The 20,902-nt window shown below is 36.7% G+C and overlaps 1 protein-coding gene across 2 annotated transcripts in view; it reads left to right on the top strand.

The window, feature by feature from the left end:
• Window positions 1-20,902, top strand: part of UHRF2 (ubiquitin like with PHD and ring finger domains 2) — a 90,414-nt gene that overhangs the window by 21,982 nt on the left and 47,530 nt on the right. For both annotated transcript variants that reach the window (XM_045840486.1, XM_045840487.1), the window contains exon 3: window positions 2,815-3,074. In XM_045840486.1, the coding sequence (XP_045696442.1) occupies window positions 2,815-3,074 (260 nt within the window). The remainder of the gene's footprint in view (window positions 1-2,814; window positions 3,075-20,902) is intronic.

Genomic DNA, 20,902 nt, shown 5'->3' with positions numbered 1-20,902 from the left:
AGCATCACCCAAAGAACATAGTTTACGTTAGGGTTCACTCTTGAGGTGAACCCTGGGTATGTATTGTGGCTTTGGACATACTTTTTAGTTCTTAATTTCAACTGCATACTAAGAAAGTTACCGTGACGGTATCCTCTGTTTTCAAGTTAATCATACAAGTTTAAGTATTCTCTTCTGAACCATCTCTTCAATTCCCAGGCTTTACAGAAGAACTTAAACCTCTTGCAGGCAGTTTGACCCATTCAAATTTGGCATACATATGTCTGTGTAATGTGCAGAAACTTGATTTTTGAATTTAAAAGCCTTTTTCTCCACAGTTTATATGCATACCATGAGTAGTTATACTTAATAGAAGAATTTGTAGTTCTTGTTTCCAGTTATAAATATAGGGTTACTCAAAAGAATGCCTTATCTTTATGAGCTGATAAGTTCTCTGAGGTGTGATATTTAAGTGGTAGCAGTATTTTTAGATTGACTTAGGTTTCAGTTAACTCTAACTGTATTGTCAAATACTAAGATATCCAGACACTAGATTTGCATGCTAGTTTCTTTCTGGTTTTAATTTACTGATTTTTAGAGAGAAACATTGATTTGTTACTTCACCTATCCATGCTTTCATTGGTGGCTTCCCATATGTGCCCTGAGTGGGGATCAAACCCACAACCTTAGTATATCAGGACAACACACTAACCAACTGAGCTACCCAGCCAGGGCTGCATGCTAGTTTCTTATTTTTAATATTCAGATTAAATATTTCATTTGTACCTTAAACTGTTTCCCAATGAGGTTTACGTTGTTAAATGTATTTTTGCTATGATTGTTTTCATACCAACAGAAGAGAATGTGCTCCATTCTCTTCTAGAATAATAATGTGTAGTGCTATATGAAATGTCTTACATCTTGCTGTGAAAGAGTAGTAGCCTCAGTTTATTCTCCCAAGTATGATAGACCTTAACATTGATTATTTTTTGTTTTAGCTAGTGTTGCCTGTAAGAAATTAAAGTCTTTAAACTGGACAATAGCTGTTAACAAAGAAAAGACCCTGTGTCTGTTTAATGCATGAGTTAATTTATGCAATATATACCATGTTCCATCTCTAATCTTTGCAGTGTTTAGCCTAGTTGGCCCTTAGGTCTTTTCCTTTTCTTCTAAATTCTTCATTCTTAATGTTATATTAAACTATGTCTTTCATAGTTTAATATAACTATGAAATATAACTATAATATAAAGATGTTTCATTGCTACTATGTTCACAACATTCAATTGTTTTGGTCAAATGTGGTACCTCTTCTGATAGTGATAGTTAATCATTTTTTTGTTTTGTCTGTATTCCCTCTACCTTCTATATTACTTTGATGGTTTGAAACCTTTTTATATTTTTAATATCTTTCTTAGTTCATCACTTAACCTTTGAAGTTCCTATTTACCTGCTTTGTCATCTTGTGGCAAAAACATAAACTTCAAGGTCAAAATGTTTTCAAATCATAGCTTTACATTTTAGTAGCTTTCACTGGATGGAACAAGTTAACTTGTAAGCCTTTGTTTCCTTATCTTGTAAAATAGCAATTATTAATTATTAAGGTTGCTAGAGTTATCCAAGCCTAAATAAAGGAGCCTTGCATAATATCTGACAATGGGTATTTTTAGTATATACTGCCCCCTTACCCCTGCCCCATCTGTCAGAATTCTTTTGGATAACTTATAAGTAGTCTCTTACACCCTCAGGAGGACCTAGCTTGACTTGGTGATAATCTAGTATTAGTGATGCCATTTTCTTTTTTTTAATAGGCTTTTTTAAAAAGTTAAAGGGATGTGTTTTGATTATTGCTCCTGAAAGGACTTTGATCTTTACATCAATTTCCTCAGATTTTTTACAAGAGTTTTGTTTTGTTTGTTTGTTTGTTTTTTAAACCAGTTTCCATATTGTAACTCTTCTGGTATACTGTTTTTCCTTTTATTACATTGCGTAGTGTAATTCCGGATTATCCACTAAACTTAACTACATCTCTTTTACATCTTACAGCTCTGTTCTTTTTTATATTATACCTTTGTTTTGGGGGTGTACTAAATAATGCATTTACTAGTGAGTTACTAGTAGAACTTACCCATTTTTTTATAAGGATTTACTAAGTTCTTCCATTTGTACATGTGCGCAGTTCCCTCATTTTTTTAGTTTTCTGTTTAATACCTTACTGTAAGTTATCTTTAAGATTCAGAAGAAATTAATGGGACAGATTGATAACACAATCATAACACTTTGAAGTCCTGGTTTTTTGTTGGTGACATTCTTAACTGAATGACGTTGCAGAACACCCTTGGGTACATAAGAATTATATTTTTTTAAAGTCAAATGTAGAGCCCTGGCCAGTGGCTCAGTTGGTTGGAGCATCCTCCCTTGCATCGAAAGGCTGCAGGTTTGATTCCCCATTTGGGGCATGTACAGGGGGCAACCAATCGATGTTTCTCTTACATCATCAGTGTTTCTTCCTCCTCCCCTTCCTCTGTCTCTAAAGTCAATTAAAACATATCCTTGGGTGAGGATTAAAAAAGAAAAAAGTCAATGTAGACATGGGAGTAGTAAAAAAAAAACAAAAAAAAAACAACCATTTCATTGAAGAAAATTTGGAGTAAAGTTAATTTTTGTATTAGTATATAACAGATTTACAGTATAATACGAAAAGAATAGTTTTGATCTAATCTTTGAAATTAGTTTAAATCTGAGTAGCTGCTAATATTGTTAACCACGATAACCATAAAATAACCTGAGTTATATTAAAGTTTTTGAAGCACTAACTAATTTTAAACTCTTTTTAGGTAAATGAATTGGTGGATGCCAGAGATGTCGGCCTTGGTGCTTGGTTCGAAGCACGTATACATAGTGTTACCAGAGCTACTAATGGACATTCACGTGGCAAAACTCCACTGAAGAGTAGCAGTTCTTATAAAAGGACTAAAGGAAATGTAAATCATAATTCCAAAGAGAACACAAATAAATTGGACAGTGTACCCTCTACTTCTAATTCAGACTCTGTTGCTGCTGATGAAGACGTTATTTATCATATCGAGTATGATGAGTAAGTGCTCATGCTATTGAGGAATTCATTCATATTTTTGTTTATAGAAGCAAAGCCTTCATTTCAAGATTGCTTTCAAACAATAGTCTTTTTGAAGAAATCATTTGGGGGTCTATTTGTTTTGTTTAGTGGTTGTAATATAAGGGCTTCATAACACTCAGTTATCTCTGACTTCTAGGTGATTTGTTATTGTTGGTATCCTAATACCTGGATTAATATAGTAAGGGTTTCTCTTTGTTTCTTCCTCTATAATCTTTTTTTATCTATATTTTAATATTTTAGAAAGTATATAGTAACATTAGTATAATACCTGTTAGAGTGAGATTGAAGTATTTTTTAAACAGCTTATTGTTGAGATAATTCACAATTTATTCATTTAAAGGGTACAATCCATTGATTTTTAGTATATTCACAGGGTAGTGCATTACCACATGCTAATTTTAGAACATATTTATCTCCTCCACCTCTCCAAAAACATATGCAGCAGTAACTACTCAGTTTCTCCCCCCAGTGAAATATTTTTAAATGCTTGTATGAAGACAGTATTAAGAACTTACCTTGATTCTACACTGAATTTTCTTTACCTATTTGCAAAATCTTAATATAAAAGTTACTATTGTGACAGATTTAGTATTTATTTGACACAACAAATGGACTTAAGTCCTCAGTCAAGTGACACCTTAATATGTATGCAAAATACTGTGCTACCAAATCCTTGTCACATATAAGAGTTCAAGATCCTAAAGTGGTTGTGATTTTTCCTACCACAAAAATGGTATAAAAGTCTTTGGTGTTCACTCACATTTTCAGGATACCTGAAAAGGGATCAAAAGTAGATCCCTTTTAATATTTACTTTTCTGATATTTCTTGAATGATTGTGGCTAACTTGACAACAAGGCTTGTTTCAAATGAGCTATCCTGCTTTTTACCATAGTAGATGGTAATAGAACTAATAACCAGATGACTGTTAAGATCTGAGATTGGCCAGGACTGACAATATTGGTAAATCGAAGCTGGAATAATTTGTTCATTATTAGCAATTAGTCTCTGGGTTACTGAACACCATTGCAAAGAGGCAAGAAACTATAGTATGGGGGCCTTTAGCTATCTGTATATTTGCTCTCAACAAGTAGAGTTCTTGATTTGAGTTTTATTTCTTGAATAGAATAAATAATTAGGAAGACTACTACCTAGGGTCTGATTCTGGTCAATAAAGAAGTTATTCTTTGGCAAGAAGTATTGTACAGAATGGCACAGCATAGAAATAGGGTAAAAAGCTTTAAACACTAAATGAACTAAGGTTTATTAAATTTTTACAGTTTCAGAGGCCCTTAGTTTTGGAGTAAGACCTTCCAAGGTGTAGGCCTGAGTTTCATATAACAGAGCTCAAATCATAGTACCTAAGTGATTTTTTAAAATCACTTTATGTTTGTTGTTTTTTAAAATGAGAAAGTTGTCTTGATTAGAATGAATGTTGGTAAAAGAGTCTAAGTCCAGTATTCATGAGAGGACTGAAATGATCTGTCCTACATAATTTTTCATGATGGAATTAAATGTATTATTCAGTGCTGGCAACTTAAAGAGAATGATGGTTGAACTTTCTTTAAGAAATAAAAGATAACAGAAACTTAATGGTAGGTAAATATTCTCTTATTTTCATTATTTTTAATATATTTTATTATGCTATTACAGTTGTCCCATTTACCCCTCTTCACTCCCCTCCACCTTGCACACTTTGTCCCACCCATATTCTCCTCTATAGTTCATGTCTATGCATCATACATACAAGTTTTTTGGCTTCTACATTTCCTATACTATTCTTGCCCTCCCCCTTCCTATTTTCTACCTACCATCTGTGCTACTTATTCTCTGTACCTTTTCCCCCTCTCTCCCCCTCCCACTCCCCTGTTGCTATCCCTCCATGTGATCTCCATTTCTGTGAGTCTGTTCCTGTTCTACTTGTTTGCTTAGTTTGTTTTTGTTTTTCTTTTAGGTGTGGTTGTTAATAACTGTGAGTTTGCTGTCTTTTTACTGTTCATATTTTTTATCTTCTTTTTCTTATAGATAAGTACCTTTAATATTTCATATAATAAGGGACTGGTGATGATGAACTCCTTTAACTTGGCCTTATCTGGGAAGCACTTGATCTGACCTTCCATTCTAAATGAAAGCTTGGCTGGATAGAGCAATCTTGGATGTAGGTCCTTGCCTTTCATGACCTGGAATACTTCCTTCCAGCCCCTTCTTGCCTACAAGGTCTCTTTTGAGAAATCAGCTGACAGTCTGATGGGAACTCCTTTGTAGGTGACTGTCCCCTTATCTCTTGCTGCTTCTAGGATTCTCTCCTTCATTTTAATCTTGGGTAATGTAATTATGATGTGCCTTGATGTGTTCCTCCTTGGGTCCAAGTTCTTTGGGACTCTGAGCTTCTTGGACCTCCTGGAAGTCTATTTCCTTTTCGAGATTGGGAAAGTTCTCCTTTATTATTTGTTCAAATAAATTTTCCACTTGTTGCTCTTTCTCTTCTCCTTCTGGTACCTCTGTAATTTAGATGTTGGAACATTTAAAGATACCTTGGAGATTAGGTTCCTAAGCCTCTCCTTATGTTTTTGAATTCTTGTTTCTTCATTCTTTTCTGACTGCATGTTTTTTTTCTTCCTTGTGGTGCACTTCATTGATTCAAGACCCAGTTTTCTTTCCATCGCTATTGGTTCCGTGTGCCTTTTTCTTCATTTCACTTACTGTAGCCTTCATTTGTTCATCTAATTTGTGACCAAAATCAACCAATTCCGTGGGCATGCTGATCACCTGTGTTTTGAACTGTGCATCTGATAGGTTGGCTATCTCTTGGTTGCTTAAAAGTTTTGGCTCTGAGGCTTTGATTTGTTATTCTGTTTGAGCCTTTTTGGGGGGTGGGGGTCTGGTTGCACCTCTGTCGTAGTGAGGGCGGAGCCTTAGGTGTTCACCAGGGCGGGTCAACCCAGTTGCTGGGTTGTGATGCTGTATGTGGAGGTGGGGTTAGAGAGGGAACAATGGCACCTGCTCTGCTCTCTGTGGGATTTCAGTCCCCTCTGCCCCTTCCCAAAAGCAAATTGGGCCCTTTTGGTGCTGATTCCTGGGTTGGTGGGCTTGTGTACATTCTAGGACTCCGTGGGTCTCTCCAGTGAACTCTCCTGTGAGGCTGGGAGTCTCTCCTGGCACCTCAACCTCCACAAGTGTTTTCAATCAGTGCTTTTAAGCTTTATTTCCCGGCGCTGGGGCCCTGGGTTGCGCAGTCTGTCTTGCTGTCCCATTTCACCTGGTTTATCTGCGTGTGAATGTGTTACCGTGGACAGCCAGCTGCCTTGTGCACCTCACTGGGTCTGCTCATTGCCTCCCCACGCCCTCACCCACGCCTGGGGTCTGCCACCAGGGTCTGCTAGCCACCACCTTCACGCTCCAGGGTCTGTCAGCCACAGCTTTTTCCTGCCGCAACCCCTCTCTGCTGGCTGCCGACTCCACCCCTCTTACTGGTCTGGATGAATGGTTGTTCAGACCTCCGTACAGTTCAATTTTCTGTCTGTTCTGGTTTTTTTTTTTGTTTGTTTGTTTCTAAATTTTTGTTGTTCTTAATTTTGGTTGTGTGAGGAGGCACACTGTGTCCACCTATGCCTCCATCTTGGCTGGAAGCCCTCATTATTTTTTTATTGTTCATTCTTTTCTTTAAAAAGAGAAAAGGGTCCCCTCGCTGGTATGACTTAGTGGGCTGAGCACCAGCCTTGGAACCAAAGGTCACTGGTTCAGTTCCCAGTCAGGTCACTTGCCTGGGTTGTGGGCCATGTCCCCAATTGGGGGCATGCAAGAGGCAACCAATCGTTATTTCTCTTATATGTCAATGTTTCTCTCCCTTTTGTTGCTTCCCTCCTTACCCTCCCTCTAAAAATAAATAAATAAAATCTTTAAAAAAGTAAAAAGAGAAAAGAACTTTATGAAATTAAGTATAAAATAAATAAAATAGATGAACTAGATAAGAGTCTCAAATTAAGCCTGGTGTAAGCACCTAGAAAGAAACATGGTGACCCAGTATGGATGTGATAACAAATCCTGTTAAAGTTTCATTCTTTGTGGTTATTAGAAAAGTAAGTTAGAAACTATTGTAAAGTACATACTCATTTCAACGAGTTATTAAACAAGTTCTTACTTCCTTGACTAGAGGATGCATTGAAAAGAGCTTTTGGAGTGTATGGCTTAAGCATTAGAAGTAGAGATTTTTATTCAGTAGTAAGCTCCAAGTAGGTCAATAGAATGTGGCTATCAAATAGTTCTATTGTAAGGATATTTTATCAGAAATAGGGTATTTAGAACAAGCCCAGTGATTCTACTGTTTTATGAGGCTGGTTATTCCCTACTTGGAATGTTTTTCTTCTTCCGTGCTTTAAGGACAATATTGACCACAACATGGTGCATCTTTAGAGTAGAACCAAAAATGTGATCATGTAAAACCATCATGAAGAGTAGCTTAAGGAACTCTAAATATGTAGCTTGAAAAGATTTGGATCCTGATAGATTTCATATTTTAAAAGCTCTGTTTAGTGAGTTTCAGGATAACCTAAACTTTCTACCAGTCAGATCTCTAAAGACAGAAAATAGTCTGCCCTGAGAAGTAGCCAATAAATATACATTGGCCATCTTTAACCATAGGCTGGGAGAATCAGTAGAGATGTTATATTGCAAAGAGAGCTTTTTAAAGTTGGAGTGATTAGATTAGGTGACCTCTTAGTTCAGTATAACTTTTGCTTCCAAGGTAGTATTTCTTAGGTAATTTTTTTTGTGCTTTAACTTAATGAATAGGCTTTAGGTACTTATAGGGTATCATACCTTTCCGTTTACAATACCAATTAAGTATTATTTTGCTCAGTGAAATAACTTCATTTTTCTTCTACCTACCGTAAGCTGAAAGTAACCTTTGAACATAAGTTGAAAATTAATCTGCTTCATTAATAATCATATCACCAAATCTCGGAGTACAGTAGTGCAATTTGAACACGTCATTGAACCAAGGCAGAGAAGTATTGAATATGGTACCAGGGAACTTGCCTCAGGAATTCTTTTAGGATATACAGTGTTTGTCAGTTTAAAATGGCATGGTTTAAAAAGCTATTTCATAGTGACCTATAGAGCTAACATATTACCAGACCAGATGAATTCTCAATCTTTGTAATGAGCTTGTTACTGGCCTAGAGCAAAATAATTAGGTACATATACTCTTGTATCTTCAACCCCTACTCTAGATAGATCAGACAGTTGAAAACACTTTTTAATCTGAGGAATGGTAGGTATTACAGATTTATGATATATTATTCCTAGGTAGAGGGGTTTCAAAAACAACCCCCCAAAAGTCCAAAATCTAGTAGTGGACACTGTTCTAAAATATAAATGAAATAATTTATTTCATCGTTTTTCTCCATTTTTTCCTTCCCAGAATCAGATACAAACATTGTTGAGCTCATAGAAAGAGATTTGTTTGAAATGTTTTATGATTGAGTTCTACTGTTTGCAAGGGTCACTGTAGATTCCTTGATGAACATGGACTAAATTATTGAGTGCTTCTTATGAAAATTTTGTAGTTTGTCAATCATAAGGCCTAGATTAAGCTTATCAACTTTGATTCACATCTTGATGCAAAAAATATCTATATAAAGCAGACATGGAGTTAATATCAAAGTTCCTGGGACAAAGTAGATATTTGTGGGATTTTCTTTCTGATTGCTATTCCGTAACCATGCATCTTTTGTCACCTTTGTCTTAGCAGAGTCTTGTGTTTTTAGAACTCAGCCAGCCAAGGAAGTACTTGGGGAGAACGAGTTGACAGTAGGAATGTTATATTTAGACTTTAGAGATTTAGATTCCAAATGATTCTTAAATCCTCTTTAAGGTTTTTTTTAAAGCACCCCATTAGAGGGCATTCACAACTTGGCTGGGGGGAGAGCTTTTTTCCTCCCAGAGTTGTCATCACAGGGGAGAGACTGTGCTTGATTGAAACCTGTGTTTTTAGTGGTATTTTGGACAGAAACAAGGGACAGGGAATTCAGAAATGGCAAATGTCAAGGTGTAATACAGGCATTTAGAAATCATGCAGTGGTTAAATGATCAATTAAAAAAGAGTGAGAAAACATAGAATTTTACCTTATTTCGTAGTAAGCTTATACTGTGAAAGTTTAAAAATTTTCTTCCTGGCTGGTGTGGTGCAGTAGATTGAGCACTGTCCTATGGATGGAAGGGTTGCTGATTCTATTCTGAGTAGGGGCACGTGCCTGGATTACGGGCCAGGTCCTCAGTTGGGAGTGTGCAAGGAGCAGCCGATTGGTGTTTCTCTTTCTCCCTTCCTTCCCCTCTATCAAAATAAATAAAAATTTTTTGAGGACTCTGTGACTGGTCTTGTAAGAGGAGAGATCTTGAAGACATTTTGATGGAAACACAGTGTTGACTGAAGGGAAGAAATAGAGTGGGAAAAAGACATTGATTTCCTTAGTGTTTCTCATAGGTTATATATCTGTGGCAAGGCTTATAGCAATTAGATCACATTAAATCTTGTGTGCCAGACTCTGAGCTTTTACATGGATGCTCATGTAATCTTTAGCATAAATATAGTGTTAATTATATTAATTCCTACATGAAGAAGCCATGTTTAATTAAGTTTCCAAAGATCACATCTATTAAATGATCTGACTTCAGAGCCTGAGAGTTAACCAATATGCAAAATTGCCACTCAGCGTAAACATGGTACGTGATTGGTAGCAGCCCACAGTTATGTTGCCTTCAAAGGTCAACCATTTTGTATGACCTCTAAAGACTTGCTTTAGACTTTTGAGATATAAAAACAGCAGCATACCTATAACTTCTCGAGTTAAACTAGGGTTTTGTAGAACAGCTGAGTCCACCCTATTGAATAATCCTTTTCCTGCTTTTGTACTAAGAAACTTTTGTTTTTAAGGGATTTAGATGCCTTTGAATTAACTAGTTTTCAACACTGACTATACAGAGTCTGGCAGAAGTAAGACCTGCTTGAGTGTGGTTGGTAGGGCAATAATATGGGTGTAATAATTTATAGTTTTAATTTGAACATTGCATTTAAAATGTCATATGGTGTGCTTGAGTGTGCTATTGTTATGTTACAGAATCACATGCTTATGATTTTGTAATAGATTTTTGTAATAAAGGGAGGGGGTGTATTTTTGCCAGACCCTGTATATCAGTTTTCTAGGAAGCTTTAAAAAATATCAGTGCCTATAGAACCTACCCTCAGAACTTCTGGTATGATTGATCTGAGGGACCTCCAAGGCACTGGTGTTTTGAAAAGTTCCCCTGTGCTTCTAGTGTGCAGCCATGATTGAGAGCCACTGCCTTAGACCAGTGGTTCCAAAAATAATCCTTGGCTAGGACCATCTGCATCACTTATTATAAACTTATTAAGTTCTTGGGCTTGCTTCAGACATAATTAACCAATCTATGTGGTGGCCCAGATCATCTGTGTTTTAGTAAGTCCTCTGGGCAATTGTGATGTACACTCAAGTTTTGAGAACCATTCATTGAGATTGTCTTTGGCTCAGCTTTATCAGGCACATGCTACTAAAGCACAAAATGGCGAAAGGGGTTTGATAGTTTAACTAAATACAGTAAATATATTAAAGGCCAAAGACGATACGTACCTGACAAATCTGAGTGTCCATCCTTACTTTAGTACATGTCTGGGTGGTTTATGGTTTGTTCGTTTTTCTGTTTTGTTTCCATATAGACAAAATTATTTGAATTAAGTCTTTTTCAAAAAGAAATTATATTTCATTGAAGCTACATGATCTGTATGTGACTTTAAAAGAGGGGTCCGTTTTACACTGTGTAGCCTTCATCTGTACTAACTTTGCATAGAAAGCAATGTCCATAATGAGTTTATGGGGAATTTATCTATTGTGATGTATTGGTATATCCTTGAATGGGGGGAAATACTCTGTAATAGATGCATATTTGTTCTGAGATCTAGTCCTGATTTTCCTGTTAAAATAGGCTCTTAAATATACCAGTCATTCTAAGGCAAACTTCCTGAATTTGACAGTGTTGAACAAAAATCTTTCCTGATACTTTCATGCATGTAAGGATTCAGCATGTACCTTTAGTTAGTCTTACAGGCCAGTTAAAAAGGTGAATTTGAGAATGCTATTCTTGTTAATGATTTGCTTTCTTTAATTGCTTTATTAAATTTAGTGGTCTAATTTAGAGATCTTGATTTACAAATTTTAGCTGCTTTCTATAAAGAGACGTAAGCTAGAAAACACCTGATAGTATGCACATGGAAGTATATATTTAAAGAAGAAAATGTGGAAGTTTACCATATCTTCAGAATGAATAATTATTGTCTGTAACTAAGCAAAGCTGATATCCTTTAAACATGAATAAATGATTGCTAAGAGTTTTCATGTCATGAAAATTACTATGTGATCTTCTATGCTCCATAGTTTCACATTAAAATAGAATTGTCAGTTTACCTCAGAAACAAAGATTCTTTTTGTTTTGACTTTTTAGTAAATTATTCCAAAGTATCCTTTTAAAAGTGGAGTAGCCTAATCCAATAATTGTTAAAATAACACTATGTGCTAGGCACTGTACAAGTACAGTACTGTACCTGAATTACCTCATACAGTCTTCATAAAAATTCAGTGATGTACCATAGATGCTTTTTATGTGTACATTGGGAATAACTGAAATTAGGAGGTTAAATACTAACTTGCCCAATGTTGGATAGGTAATAAGTGGTGGATCTGGATTCAGAAAAATACATATTTGCAACCACTATACCACAGTATCTCTCATTATGGGAGAAGCGTGCTTCCAAATATTACAAAATGTTTATATAGCATATAGTGTTGTTTATATATTTTGGAAATTTTCTGTCAAGCTTTCTAGTTGTGCTTTTGTAGAACAGATAGCCTTAAACCAATTTTTTTTTAACTTGGCCATAAACACCTGTGTGCCTTTTTCTGTGGGGAGAATCCATAGTTTATTAATATTAAAAGGATTTTTAAACCAAATAGGTTAAAGTGTGTTTGTGTCACGGGAGTGATATCAAATGCAAATGTTATAGCATCACTTAGGAACTTGGGGGGTAACTTATGCTAGACTATAATGAGAAGCTCATCTGGCAAATATCTTAAGACAATGTTGTCATTGCTTCCAGCATTCTTTAAGATTTTTTGAGCTATTCTCAGTGTGTGGTGCATGTTTTTGAGTAGCTTTAATTATGACTACTGCAAATAGAAGTCAATGAGCCAATTCTGAATAAAATCAAGTGGTATTTTTAGATAAAAGTAGTTTTTCTATAAAGCAACAAAACTCATTTTCTTGAATGTATCGATACAGCAATCTATTTCTAAAGGAGTCCCCAAAATGTTCTGAGCAATGTCAAAATAATGATTTCTAGGTTTTGGTCAGTGTGGGGAGTGGGGAGTAACAGGAAATTTTCCTGTAAGCAAGCCAAAATGTTCTGTTGGTCTTGAGTATGAAGACCTAGAAGGTGAGGTTTAGTTCTGGAACCCTGGTGCAGTGACCAGTTTGCTCTCATTCTTTCTTGGTTGCAGCTTGCCCTCATTCTTTCTTGGTTGTTACTAATATATTTACCGAAGTCTGAGAATATGTCCTCTAACTTTGTATGACTTGCAGCATTCTGAATGGATGATAACCAAAGGAGGACTAAAGAAGTTAGGTCTGTGACCTTAACCATTGCTCTTCTGTTGTGTTATAAGATCACTCAATGCTTAGAAAAATGACTTTACAAATATTCATTGATTTTTATATTTTACCTTTTCATATATACACATCATCCCTTTACATTAATTACTGTTTCTCAAAAAGATGGTCAACACTTGAAATTCACCCAGGTAAGGTGTTTAAAGTACAGATTCCTGAGAACCTCACCCTCACTCCCTTCATTGGGTGGGTCAGGGGTAGATGCCAGGGGCCTTTTAAGTACACTCAGTAGTGAGTGATTCTCTTACTGGCTGTAAATGAGTAGTTCAGGCATTAGAATTAGAATTTGGTTTGAATAATCTAGGGCTTTGGTTTATCGGTAATTTTTTTGTTTAGTTTGAATTCTTTCAGCCTTAATTTTCTCATCTGTAAATATGACTGACTTTCTTTTTTTCCCTAATAACCTTGAAATGTACTGAGTAGTAACAGTCAGATTTCTTGGATTTCATTTATTAATAAAGCCAGATTATTTTGGTGAGTATTCTTAAGTAATATGGATTTATCTTTGGTGTAGGTATTTTAATCTAATTATATTGTTTCCTAATCTAATTATATTGTTTCCATTATCAAAATAGTTATTGAACATTGTTATTATGTTCTACACATGAGATTTATTTCTATGTAAATGCTACTGTAAGCAGTTGTAAGTAAGTTATTCTTGTGAGTGAGCTTTACATTTAAGGTGTGAAACTTAGTAATGTTATCTATTAGAATAAGAAATGCTTTCTTTTTGCATGTGGTATGATATTAAAGATTTGCCAAACTAGAACATGCCTCCAGATGAATGGTGTCCTTATTTAAGCATATTAACACCAGGAAGCCATGTTTTGAAGGAAGATTTCAATACTATTAATACTTAGTACAGTTTGAGTTTTCTAAAATTATTAGTTGGCTTAAAAGCCACCTAGGAAAATGTAGTTTTATTATTTTATAGTAAACCTATATTTTTTAGTGCTTAATCAAATGCCCTGAAACTTAATTCCTCAGACTTTACTCAATGATTATTTTGCCAATAATTTATCTTATACCTATATTAGAATAATACCTTGACTTCAGGTTCTGAAAAGAAGAGGTTGTTGTGTAGTACAGGAGAAAGAAGAATCCTATTTTCATTCGTCCATAGGTATAGGGTTGGCCCTCAGCTAAGTGTAGGTGAAGTTTATGCTTCAGGTCTTTGAGGATATCTTGAGCCCTATTTTGAAGTTGTTCAAGCTTCTAATATACTTCCCAAAATGTTTCATACAGTCTCCTGCAGTTTTCTCCTGTACAAATGCTGGAAGGAATCAGCTGCTTAGGCTAGTTTTCACTGGTTATCTTCAGTCATACATTAGACCTTAAGGGGATGAGGGAGAATGCTGTGTTGGAGAACTGCCCATACTTTAAAAAAAAAAAAAGAAAAAAAAAAGTACTGAACATACAATCTTTAACAAGCCTTTTTCTTAGCGGCTCTGCATAAAATTCTGTGTTCCCATAGATTTGTAACTATTTAGATCAAGATTTCTCAAGTAAGAATAGGAGACACAGCATAATCAAGTAGATCTTTTTGAAATACAGTGATCATAGTTTATTATATTTAAGAGCTTTAGTTATATAAGACCTTTTTAATGGTTTGTGTGTTTCCAAATATTTGTAGGCCTAGTATACTGCAAACACACTAAAGTTTGAACGTATCTTCTCCTTGACAGAAACTTGCTGTTTTACAATTAACTGATAGAAATACACATACCTAGCTTTTAGGGGACCTAGAGCTCTAAGGGGACAGGTAGAAGAGATACTCTTGTATTTCTGAAGAATAGGATACCAGCATAAAGAAGTAGGAAATATGGGGTTACCTGAGGGTGTAGGAGGTATATGGTGAGTAGTAAATGAAACTAAAGGTAAATTAAGACTTCCAGTTAAAATGATAGATTAAGATACATTTGTCTTCACTCCTTAAACTCTCCAGAAGACAGTAAAAGAAATAAATGCTTAAATCCCTACGGATAAAAAATGAGATAGAAATAAAAGACAGAAGAGAAAACAACAAAATTTTTGGAAGGTAAGCTAATGGATAAATGACACCTTACTACCTAATTCAGCAGGCCAGAGAAAGCTGAACCATAAGGATGTGAAGCCAACAATAAGCAGGTAAATTGTCATAGAAGAATAATCCTTGGGAGGCTCAGACCTTGGACTTACCAGGTACCTTGGAGATAGGCATACAGAATAAAACTGAGAACAAGAGTATTGGTTAATTTGTATGAAAGAGCATTTAAACCACTCTCACCCCACTCAAGGTGGGGGGCGGGGGGAGAGGAAGACATGTATTTAGGAAACAGGATTCAACATAGGAAGTATTGAAAGGAGATCCCAGCATAACAGCTGTGGAACAGGTCTAGTTCTACAGAGCAAGCTGTCTGGATTACTATAGGACACAGGTCTCTAAAAGATGTTTTGAAGCCCAAAGCGTAAGTAGAGTACCTGATATGTCTGAACGTTGAGTTTTACAACTGTGGCAGAATGGGAAAAATTTATGATAGATACATAGAAAACTTAAGCAAGTTAAAACTAAAAGCAACTGTTAAGCATTCAACAGAAAACAGTTTTGGAAGGAAGGAAGGACATGTAATTAAAGCATACTTAATTTAGCTGTGAATACTATTTAGTCAACATGTAAAAAAATTTATAAAATACTGATTTTTACAACCAGCTTAGTTTGTATAATGTGCTTAAGAGCAAGAAAAGGTTTGTCAATCATTGTAAGAGTATGGGTCTAGAGCCAGATGATCAGGGTTTGAATTTAAATCTTGCCTCTCTGTCTAAAGAACTCACTTCACTTCTGTGCCTCATCTGCAAAACAGGGATACAGTAGCACCTACCTCTCTAAGAGTTAACATGTGAACACTTGGAGCAGGACCTTTTCTTAGCAATTATGAGGAGGAGGATGGAGGCAAAGGAACTGTACATGAGGGATGGGCTGAATAACAGTTTAAAGTAAAAAGCAAAGTATAAGCATGTTACTTAAAGTTAAATAAAAGAAATACCTATTGAAAAAGCATGCATCTGAGAACAGAAGTCAGGAGTATAGTGGTCTGGGGCAGGAGGCCTTTTGTTTGGATTTTAACTTGAACCATAAAGCATTTTATTTTCTATGGTAGAAATCTTTAAACTTGAGAGCTTGACAGAATAGTATAATGAACCCATTAGCCAGCTTCAACCATTGTGAACTCCTGGCTGTCTATACCAGCATTCCAAGCACTACTGGATTATTCTGAAGCAAGTCCCAAACCTTGTGTTATTTCAACCAGAAATGGCCTTATGTATGACTGTAGCATCTATAATGGGAGCATTGCTCAGAACTCCATCAAGAAAGAACTTGCTGGTCAGGTAGTTCAGTTGGTTAGAACTTCGTCCTGATACACCAAGGTTGCGGGTTCTATCCCTGATTAGGGCACATACAAGAATCAACCAATGAATGCATAAATAAGTGGAATGACAAACTGATGTTTCTTTCTCTCTCTCCTCCCTCTCTCTATTCTTATCTCTAAATCAATAAATAAAAATAATGAACTTGCTGACCAGCTGTAAGGAATGAATGCAGTTAGCTGATAACTTTTAGCTATAGTACTTTTGAGATCTGCCACAGTGTTTGATCAGAGCACACTGTTTTCCTTACATCCTCCAGCCATTGACTAAGTATGGCAGCAGTTCTAGGGTCTGACAGTATGGAACTGTATGGTCAGTCTCTGGACCATTGCTCACCTTTAGGCTGGTCAAGACTTTGTCAGACTTGTACCACATACACATTCATGCTTTTCATGCCTCACTCTTTCCGCTTTCAAAATGACAGACCAGAATCATAATAAGGGCTTTTGCTACCTAGTCCTATTCTTTCTCCCTAATTTTCATAGGTTCATTTTTATTTTGTCATTTCAGAGCATTCAACTGACAAAATCGCTAAAAGCATACTTTTTGTTGAATATATTCTATTGATTATGTTATTACAGTTGTCCCATTTTTACCCTCCTTCATTCCCCTCCACCCTGCACACCCCCTCCCACCCACATCCCCCCCTTTAGTTCATGTCCATGTGTAATACAAGTTTTTTGGCTTCTACATTTCATATACTATTCTTGCCCTCCCCCCTCCTATTTTCTACCTACCATCTATGCTACTTATTCTCTGTACCTTTTCTCCCTCTCTCCTCCTCCCACTCCCCTGTTGCTAACCCTCCATGTGATCTCCATTTCTGTTTCTGTTCTGTTCTTATTTGCTTAGTTTGCTTTTATTTTTGTTTTTGTTTTAGGTGTGGTTGTTAATAACTGAGTTTTCTGTCATTTTACTGTACATGTTTTTTTATCTTCTTTTTCTTATCTTTCTTTTTAGATAAGTCCCTTTAACATTTCATAAAGTAAGGGCTTGGTGATGATGAACTCCTTTAACTTGACCTTATCTGGGAAGCACTTTATCTGACCTTCCATTCTAAATGAAAGCTTGGCTGGATAGAGCGATCTTGGATGTAGGTCCTTGCCTTTCATGACTTGGAGTACTTCTTTCCAGCTCCTTCTTGCCTGCAAGATCTCTTTTGAGAAATCAGCTGACAGTCTGATGGGAACTCCTTTGTAGGTGACTGTCTCCTTATCTCTTGCTGCTTCTAGGATTCTCTCCTTCATTTTAATCTTGGGTAATGTAATTATGATGTGCCTTGATGTGTTCCTCCTTGGGTCCAAGTTCTTTGGGACTCTCTGAGCTTCCTGGATTTCCTGGAAGTCTATTTCCTTTTCGAGATTGGGGAAGTTCTTTACTATTTGTTCAAATAACTTTTCCACTTGTTGCTCTTTCTCTTCTCCTTCTGGAACCCCTATAATTTGGATGTTGGAACATTTAAGGATGTCCTGGAGGTTCCTAAGCCTCTCCTCATGTTTTTGAATTCTTGTTTCTTCATTCTTTTCTATGTTTTTTTTTCTTCCTTGTGGTGCACTTCATTGATTCAAGACCCAGTTTCCTTCCCATCACTATTGCTTCCCAGTACATTTTCCTTTATTTCACTTAGCATAACCTTCATTTTTTATCTAATGTGTGACCAAAATCAACCAATTCTGTGAGCATCCTGATCACCTGTGTTTTGAACTGTGAATCTGATAGGGTGGCGATTTTTGTTGCTTAGTTGTATTTCTGGAGCTGTGATCTGTTCTTTCGTTTGGGCTATTTTTTGTCTTGTCACACCTGTTATGTACTGAGGAGTGGAGCCTTAGGTGTTCCCCAGGGCAGGGCAACCCACGTCGCTGTGTTGTGATGCTGTATGTGCGGCTGGTGCGGCTGGGGTCAGAGAGGAAACAATGGTGCTTGCTCTGCTCTCTGTGGGGTTTCAGTCCCCTCTGCCACTTCCCACAAGCAAACTGGGCCCTTCTGGTGCTGACTCCTGGGTGGGTGGGCGTATGCACATTTTAGGACCCCATTGGTCTCTCCAATAAATTCCCCTGTGAGGCTGGGAGTTTCTCCCGCTGCTTCAACCACCACAGGTGTTTTCAATCATTGTTTTGAGGCTTTATTTCCCCCACTCTGGCACCCTGGGTTGCGCAGTCTGTCTCGCTCTCCAGTTTCACCTGGTTTATCTGTGGGCAAATGTGGGACCACCTGGGCTGCCAGCCGCCTTGTGCACCACACCCCTCCACAATCCTCTGCCTCACAGGGTCCACCAGCCACCACTTTGCTGTGACCCTTCTCCGCCCAGCCGCCTGACTCCTCCCCTCCTACTGGTCTGGACGAATGTGTCTACTTTAACTCCTTGGTTGTCCGACTTCCATACAGTTCAATTTTCTGTTGGTACTGGTTGTTTTTTATTTCTAAATTGTTGTTGTCCTTATTTTGGTTATACAAGGAGGCATAGTGTGTCTACCTACGCCTCCATCTTGGCCAGAAGTCTAAAATCATACTTTTAAAGTGTGTATTCCACCTGAGACTGCTTTTTTTTTTTGAAAGGTCACTTTGTGTGGTTGACCTTTGGCTGGTGTTTGGGAACTTGGCATTTAGGAGGATTTTCATTCTTCCCTGAAAAAATGGTTCATGGTGCCTAAACTGTGTAACAATATGGTTTATGCCTGACGCTTGCTTCCAGGAGTCAGGAACTTTGGTATGTGCTGGGCAGTGAGTGCTTACATGACTACCCCCTAGTAAAAATCTTGGATACTCTTTACTGTACATCCCTGGTAGGTGGTATTTCACATAGGTTGTTAAAACTTGTTGCTGGAGGAATTAAGCATGTTTTGTGTGACTTCACTGGGAGAGGAGTCTTTGAATCTGCACCTGGTCTCCTCTGGACTTTACCCCATGTGCCTATTTCCTTTGCTGGTTTTGCCTTGTATCCTGTGTCTGCAGTAAATCACGTAGCTCCTAGGAACAACTAAATGCCATCCTGTGGGAATGAGTCCTACGAGTTCCCCTAGCAACTCACTGAACCTGGGGATGGGCATGGGGACCCTAACACATTTAAAAGAAAAAAAGCCAACAAATCTCAAATGAAATTCATAATGATTCCTGAATATCAAGTAGCCAGCCAGTGTTTAGACTTCCTTAATTGTACTTTTTAAAATATATATTTAGGTTGTTTAAATACATATCAAAAAAAGATCTACCCATTACATTTACTTGATAGGCTAAGTCTCAACCTATAGATTCCCCTTTTTTTCCTTGCTATTTATTTGTACAAGTGACAAATTATTCAGTTTTCCCATTGCCTGGACTCACTAATTACATTTCTGTAATGGAATTTAATATGTTCCTCCGTTGATACTAGTTTCCTAAAAATGCTTATAGCTATATCTAGAAGTTTGATTTGGTTTAAATTATATTATTTGATGAGTTGTTGACAGTTGGTGTTTACTTATTGTATGTCATTGAGAGGCACATAATATCTACTTTTCTGTGGTAAGATTTCAGGTGTTTTCCATTTGACCATCCATTGTGCGATTTACTACCAACTTGTAATGGTTTTAGCAGCTATTAATCTTTACCTAGATCTATTCTTTTATTAAGTGTTGCAAAAATGATACCTTATTCTGTCTTTCCTTCATTTATTATCTAGCATTTTTTCATAAAGAACTTAACCTGTTGGTTCATAAATGAAAGGTAGGATAAATTATTGATTCTTGAACTTTTTCATTGTTCAGAGTTGTTCCCTAGCATCCTCTAGAATTTTGCCAGTGAGATTTTTGCTTTTAAGTATCATGAACTAATGAATTTTAATACTTGTTTTCATCTCAGTTTTTTTTTGTTGTTGCATTATTACTTGCATGTGTGTGTGTGTCCAAATTGTCCCATCTCTTGTCTGTGACAGCTCCTTCATGTTGAACCTGACATAGTTTTTGAGGGCTTCTTTGCATTCTGGTACAAGAGGATGTCCCAAACTGTTTTTCTATTTCCTTTCCAGGTTTGGATTCAGCTGTTTCAAGGATTCCCTAGTTCTTTTTAGTTAAAGAAGGTATTTAGAGCACATAGTCTGGGCTGCTCATTTATTCTTGTTTGATCATGTTGCTGGGTCTTCTCTATAGACACAGCAAGGAAATACTTAAGTATGTGGTAGGTTTTTATTGATATTTCCAATTAAATTTGGAGTTAAAGGTTTATAATTCAATCTCTTTAATTCTCTCTCTCTCTTTTTTTTTTTTTGCCTTGAAAATGAAGGTTTCTAATAATATCACCATTGATTTACTTCATCCCAGTGGTTCCCAACCTTTTTGGCACCAGGGACCATCTTCATGGAAGACAATTTTTCCATGGACTGGGGCTAAGGGATGGCTTTATAGCCTGCCACCAGATGCAGTTTGATTAGCACTTGCCACTCACTAATAGGGTTTTGATATGAGCCTGCAAGCAATTGATTTATTATGGTCTCTGTGCAGTTAGAACCCTCTGCTAATGATAATCTGTATTTGCAGCTGCTCCCTAGCACTAGCATCACCACCTCAGCTCAGATCATCAGCCATTAGATTCTCATAAGGAGCATGCATCCTAGATCCCTCTCATGCACAGTTCATAGTAGGGTTTGTGCTCCTATGAGAATCTAATCCCC

Source organism: Phyllostomus hastatus, unplaced genomic scaffold (assembly GCF_019186645.2).
Source record: "Phyllostomus hastatus isolate PE091 unplaced genomic scaffold, TTU_PhHast_1.1 phas_contig_34, whole genome shotgun sequence".
Taxonomy (NCBI): Eukaryota; Metazoa; Chordata; class Mammalia; order Chiroptera; family Phyllostomidae; genus Phyllostomus; species Phyllostomus hastatus.
Note: the sequence above shows the minus strand (reverse complement) of the source record. Positions and strands in the feature narration are given on the sequence as shown.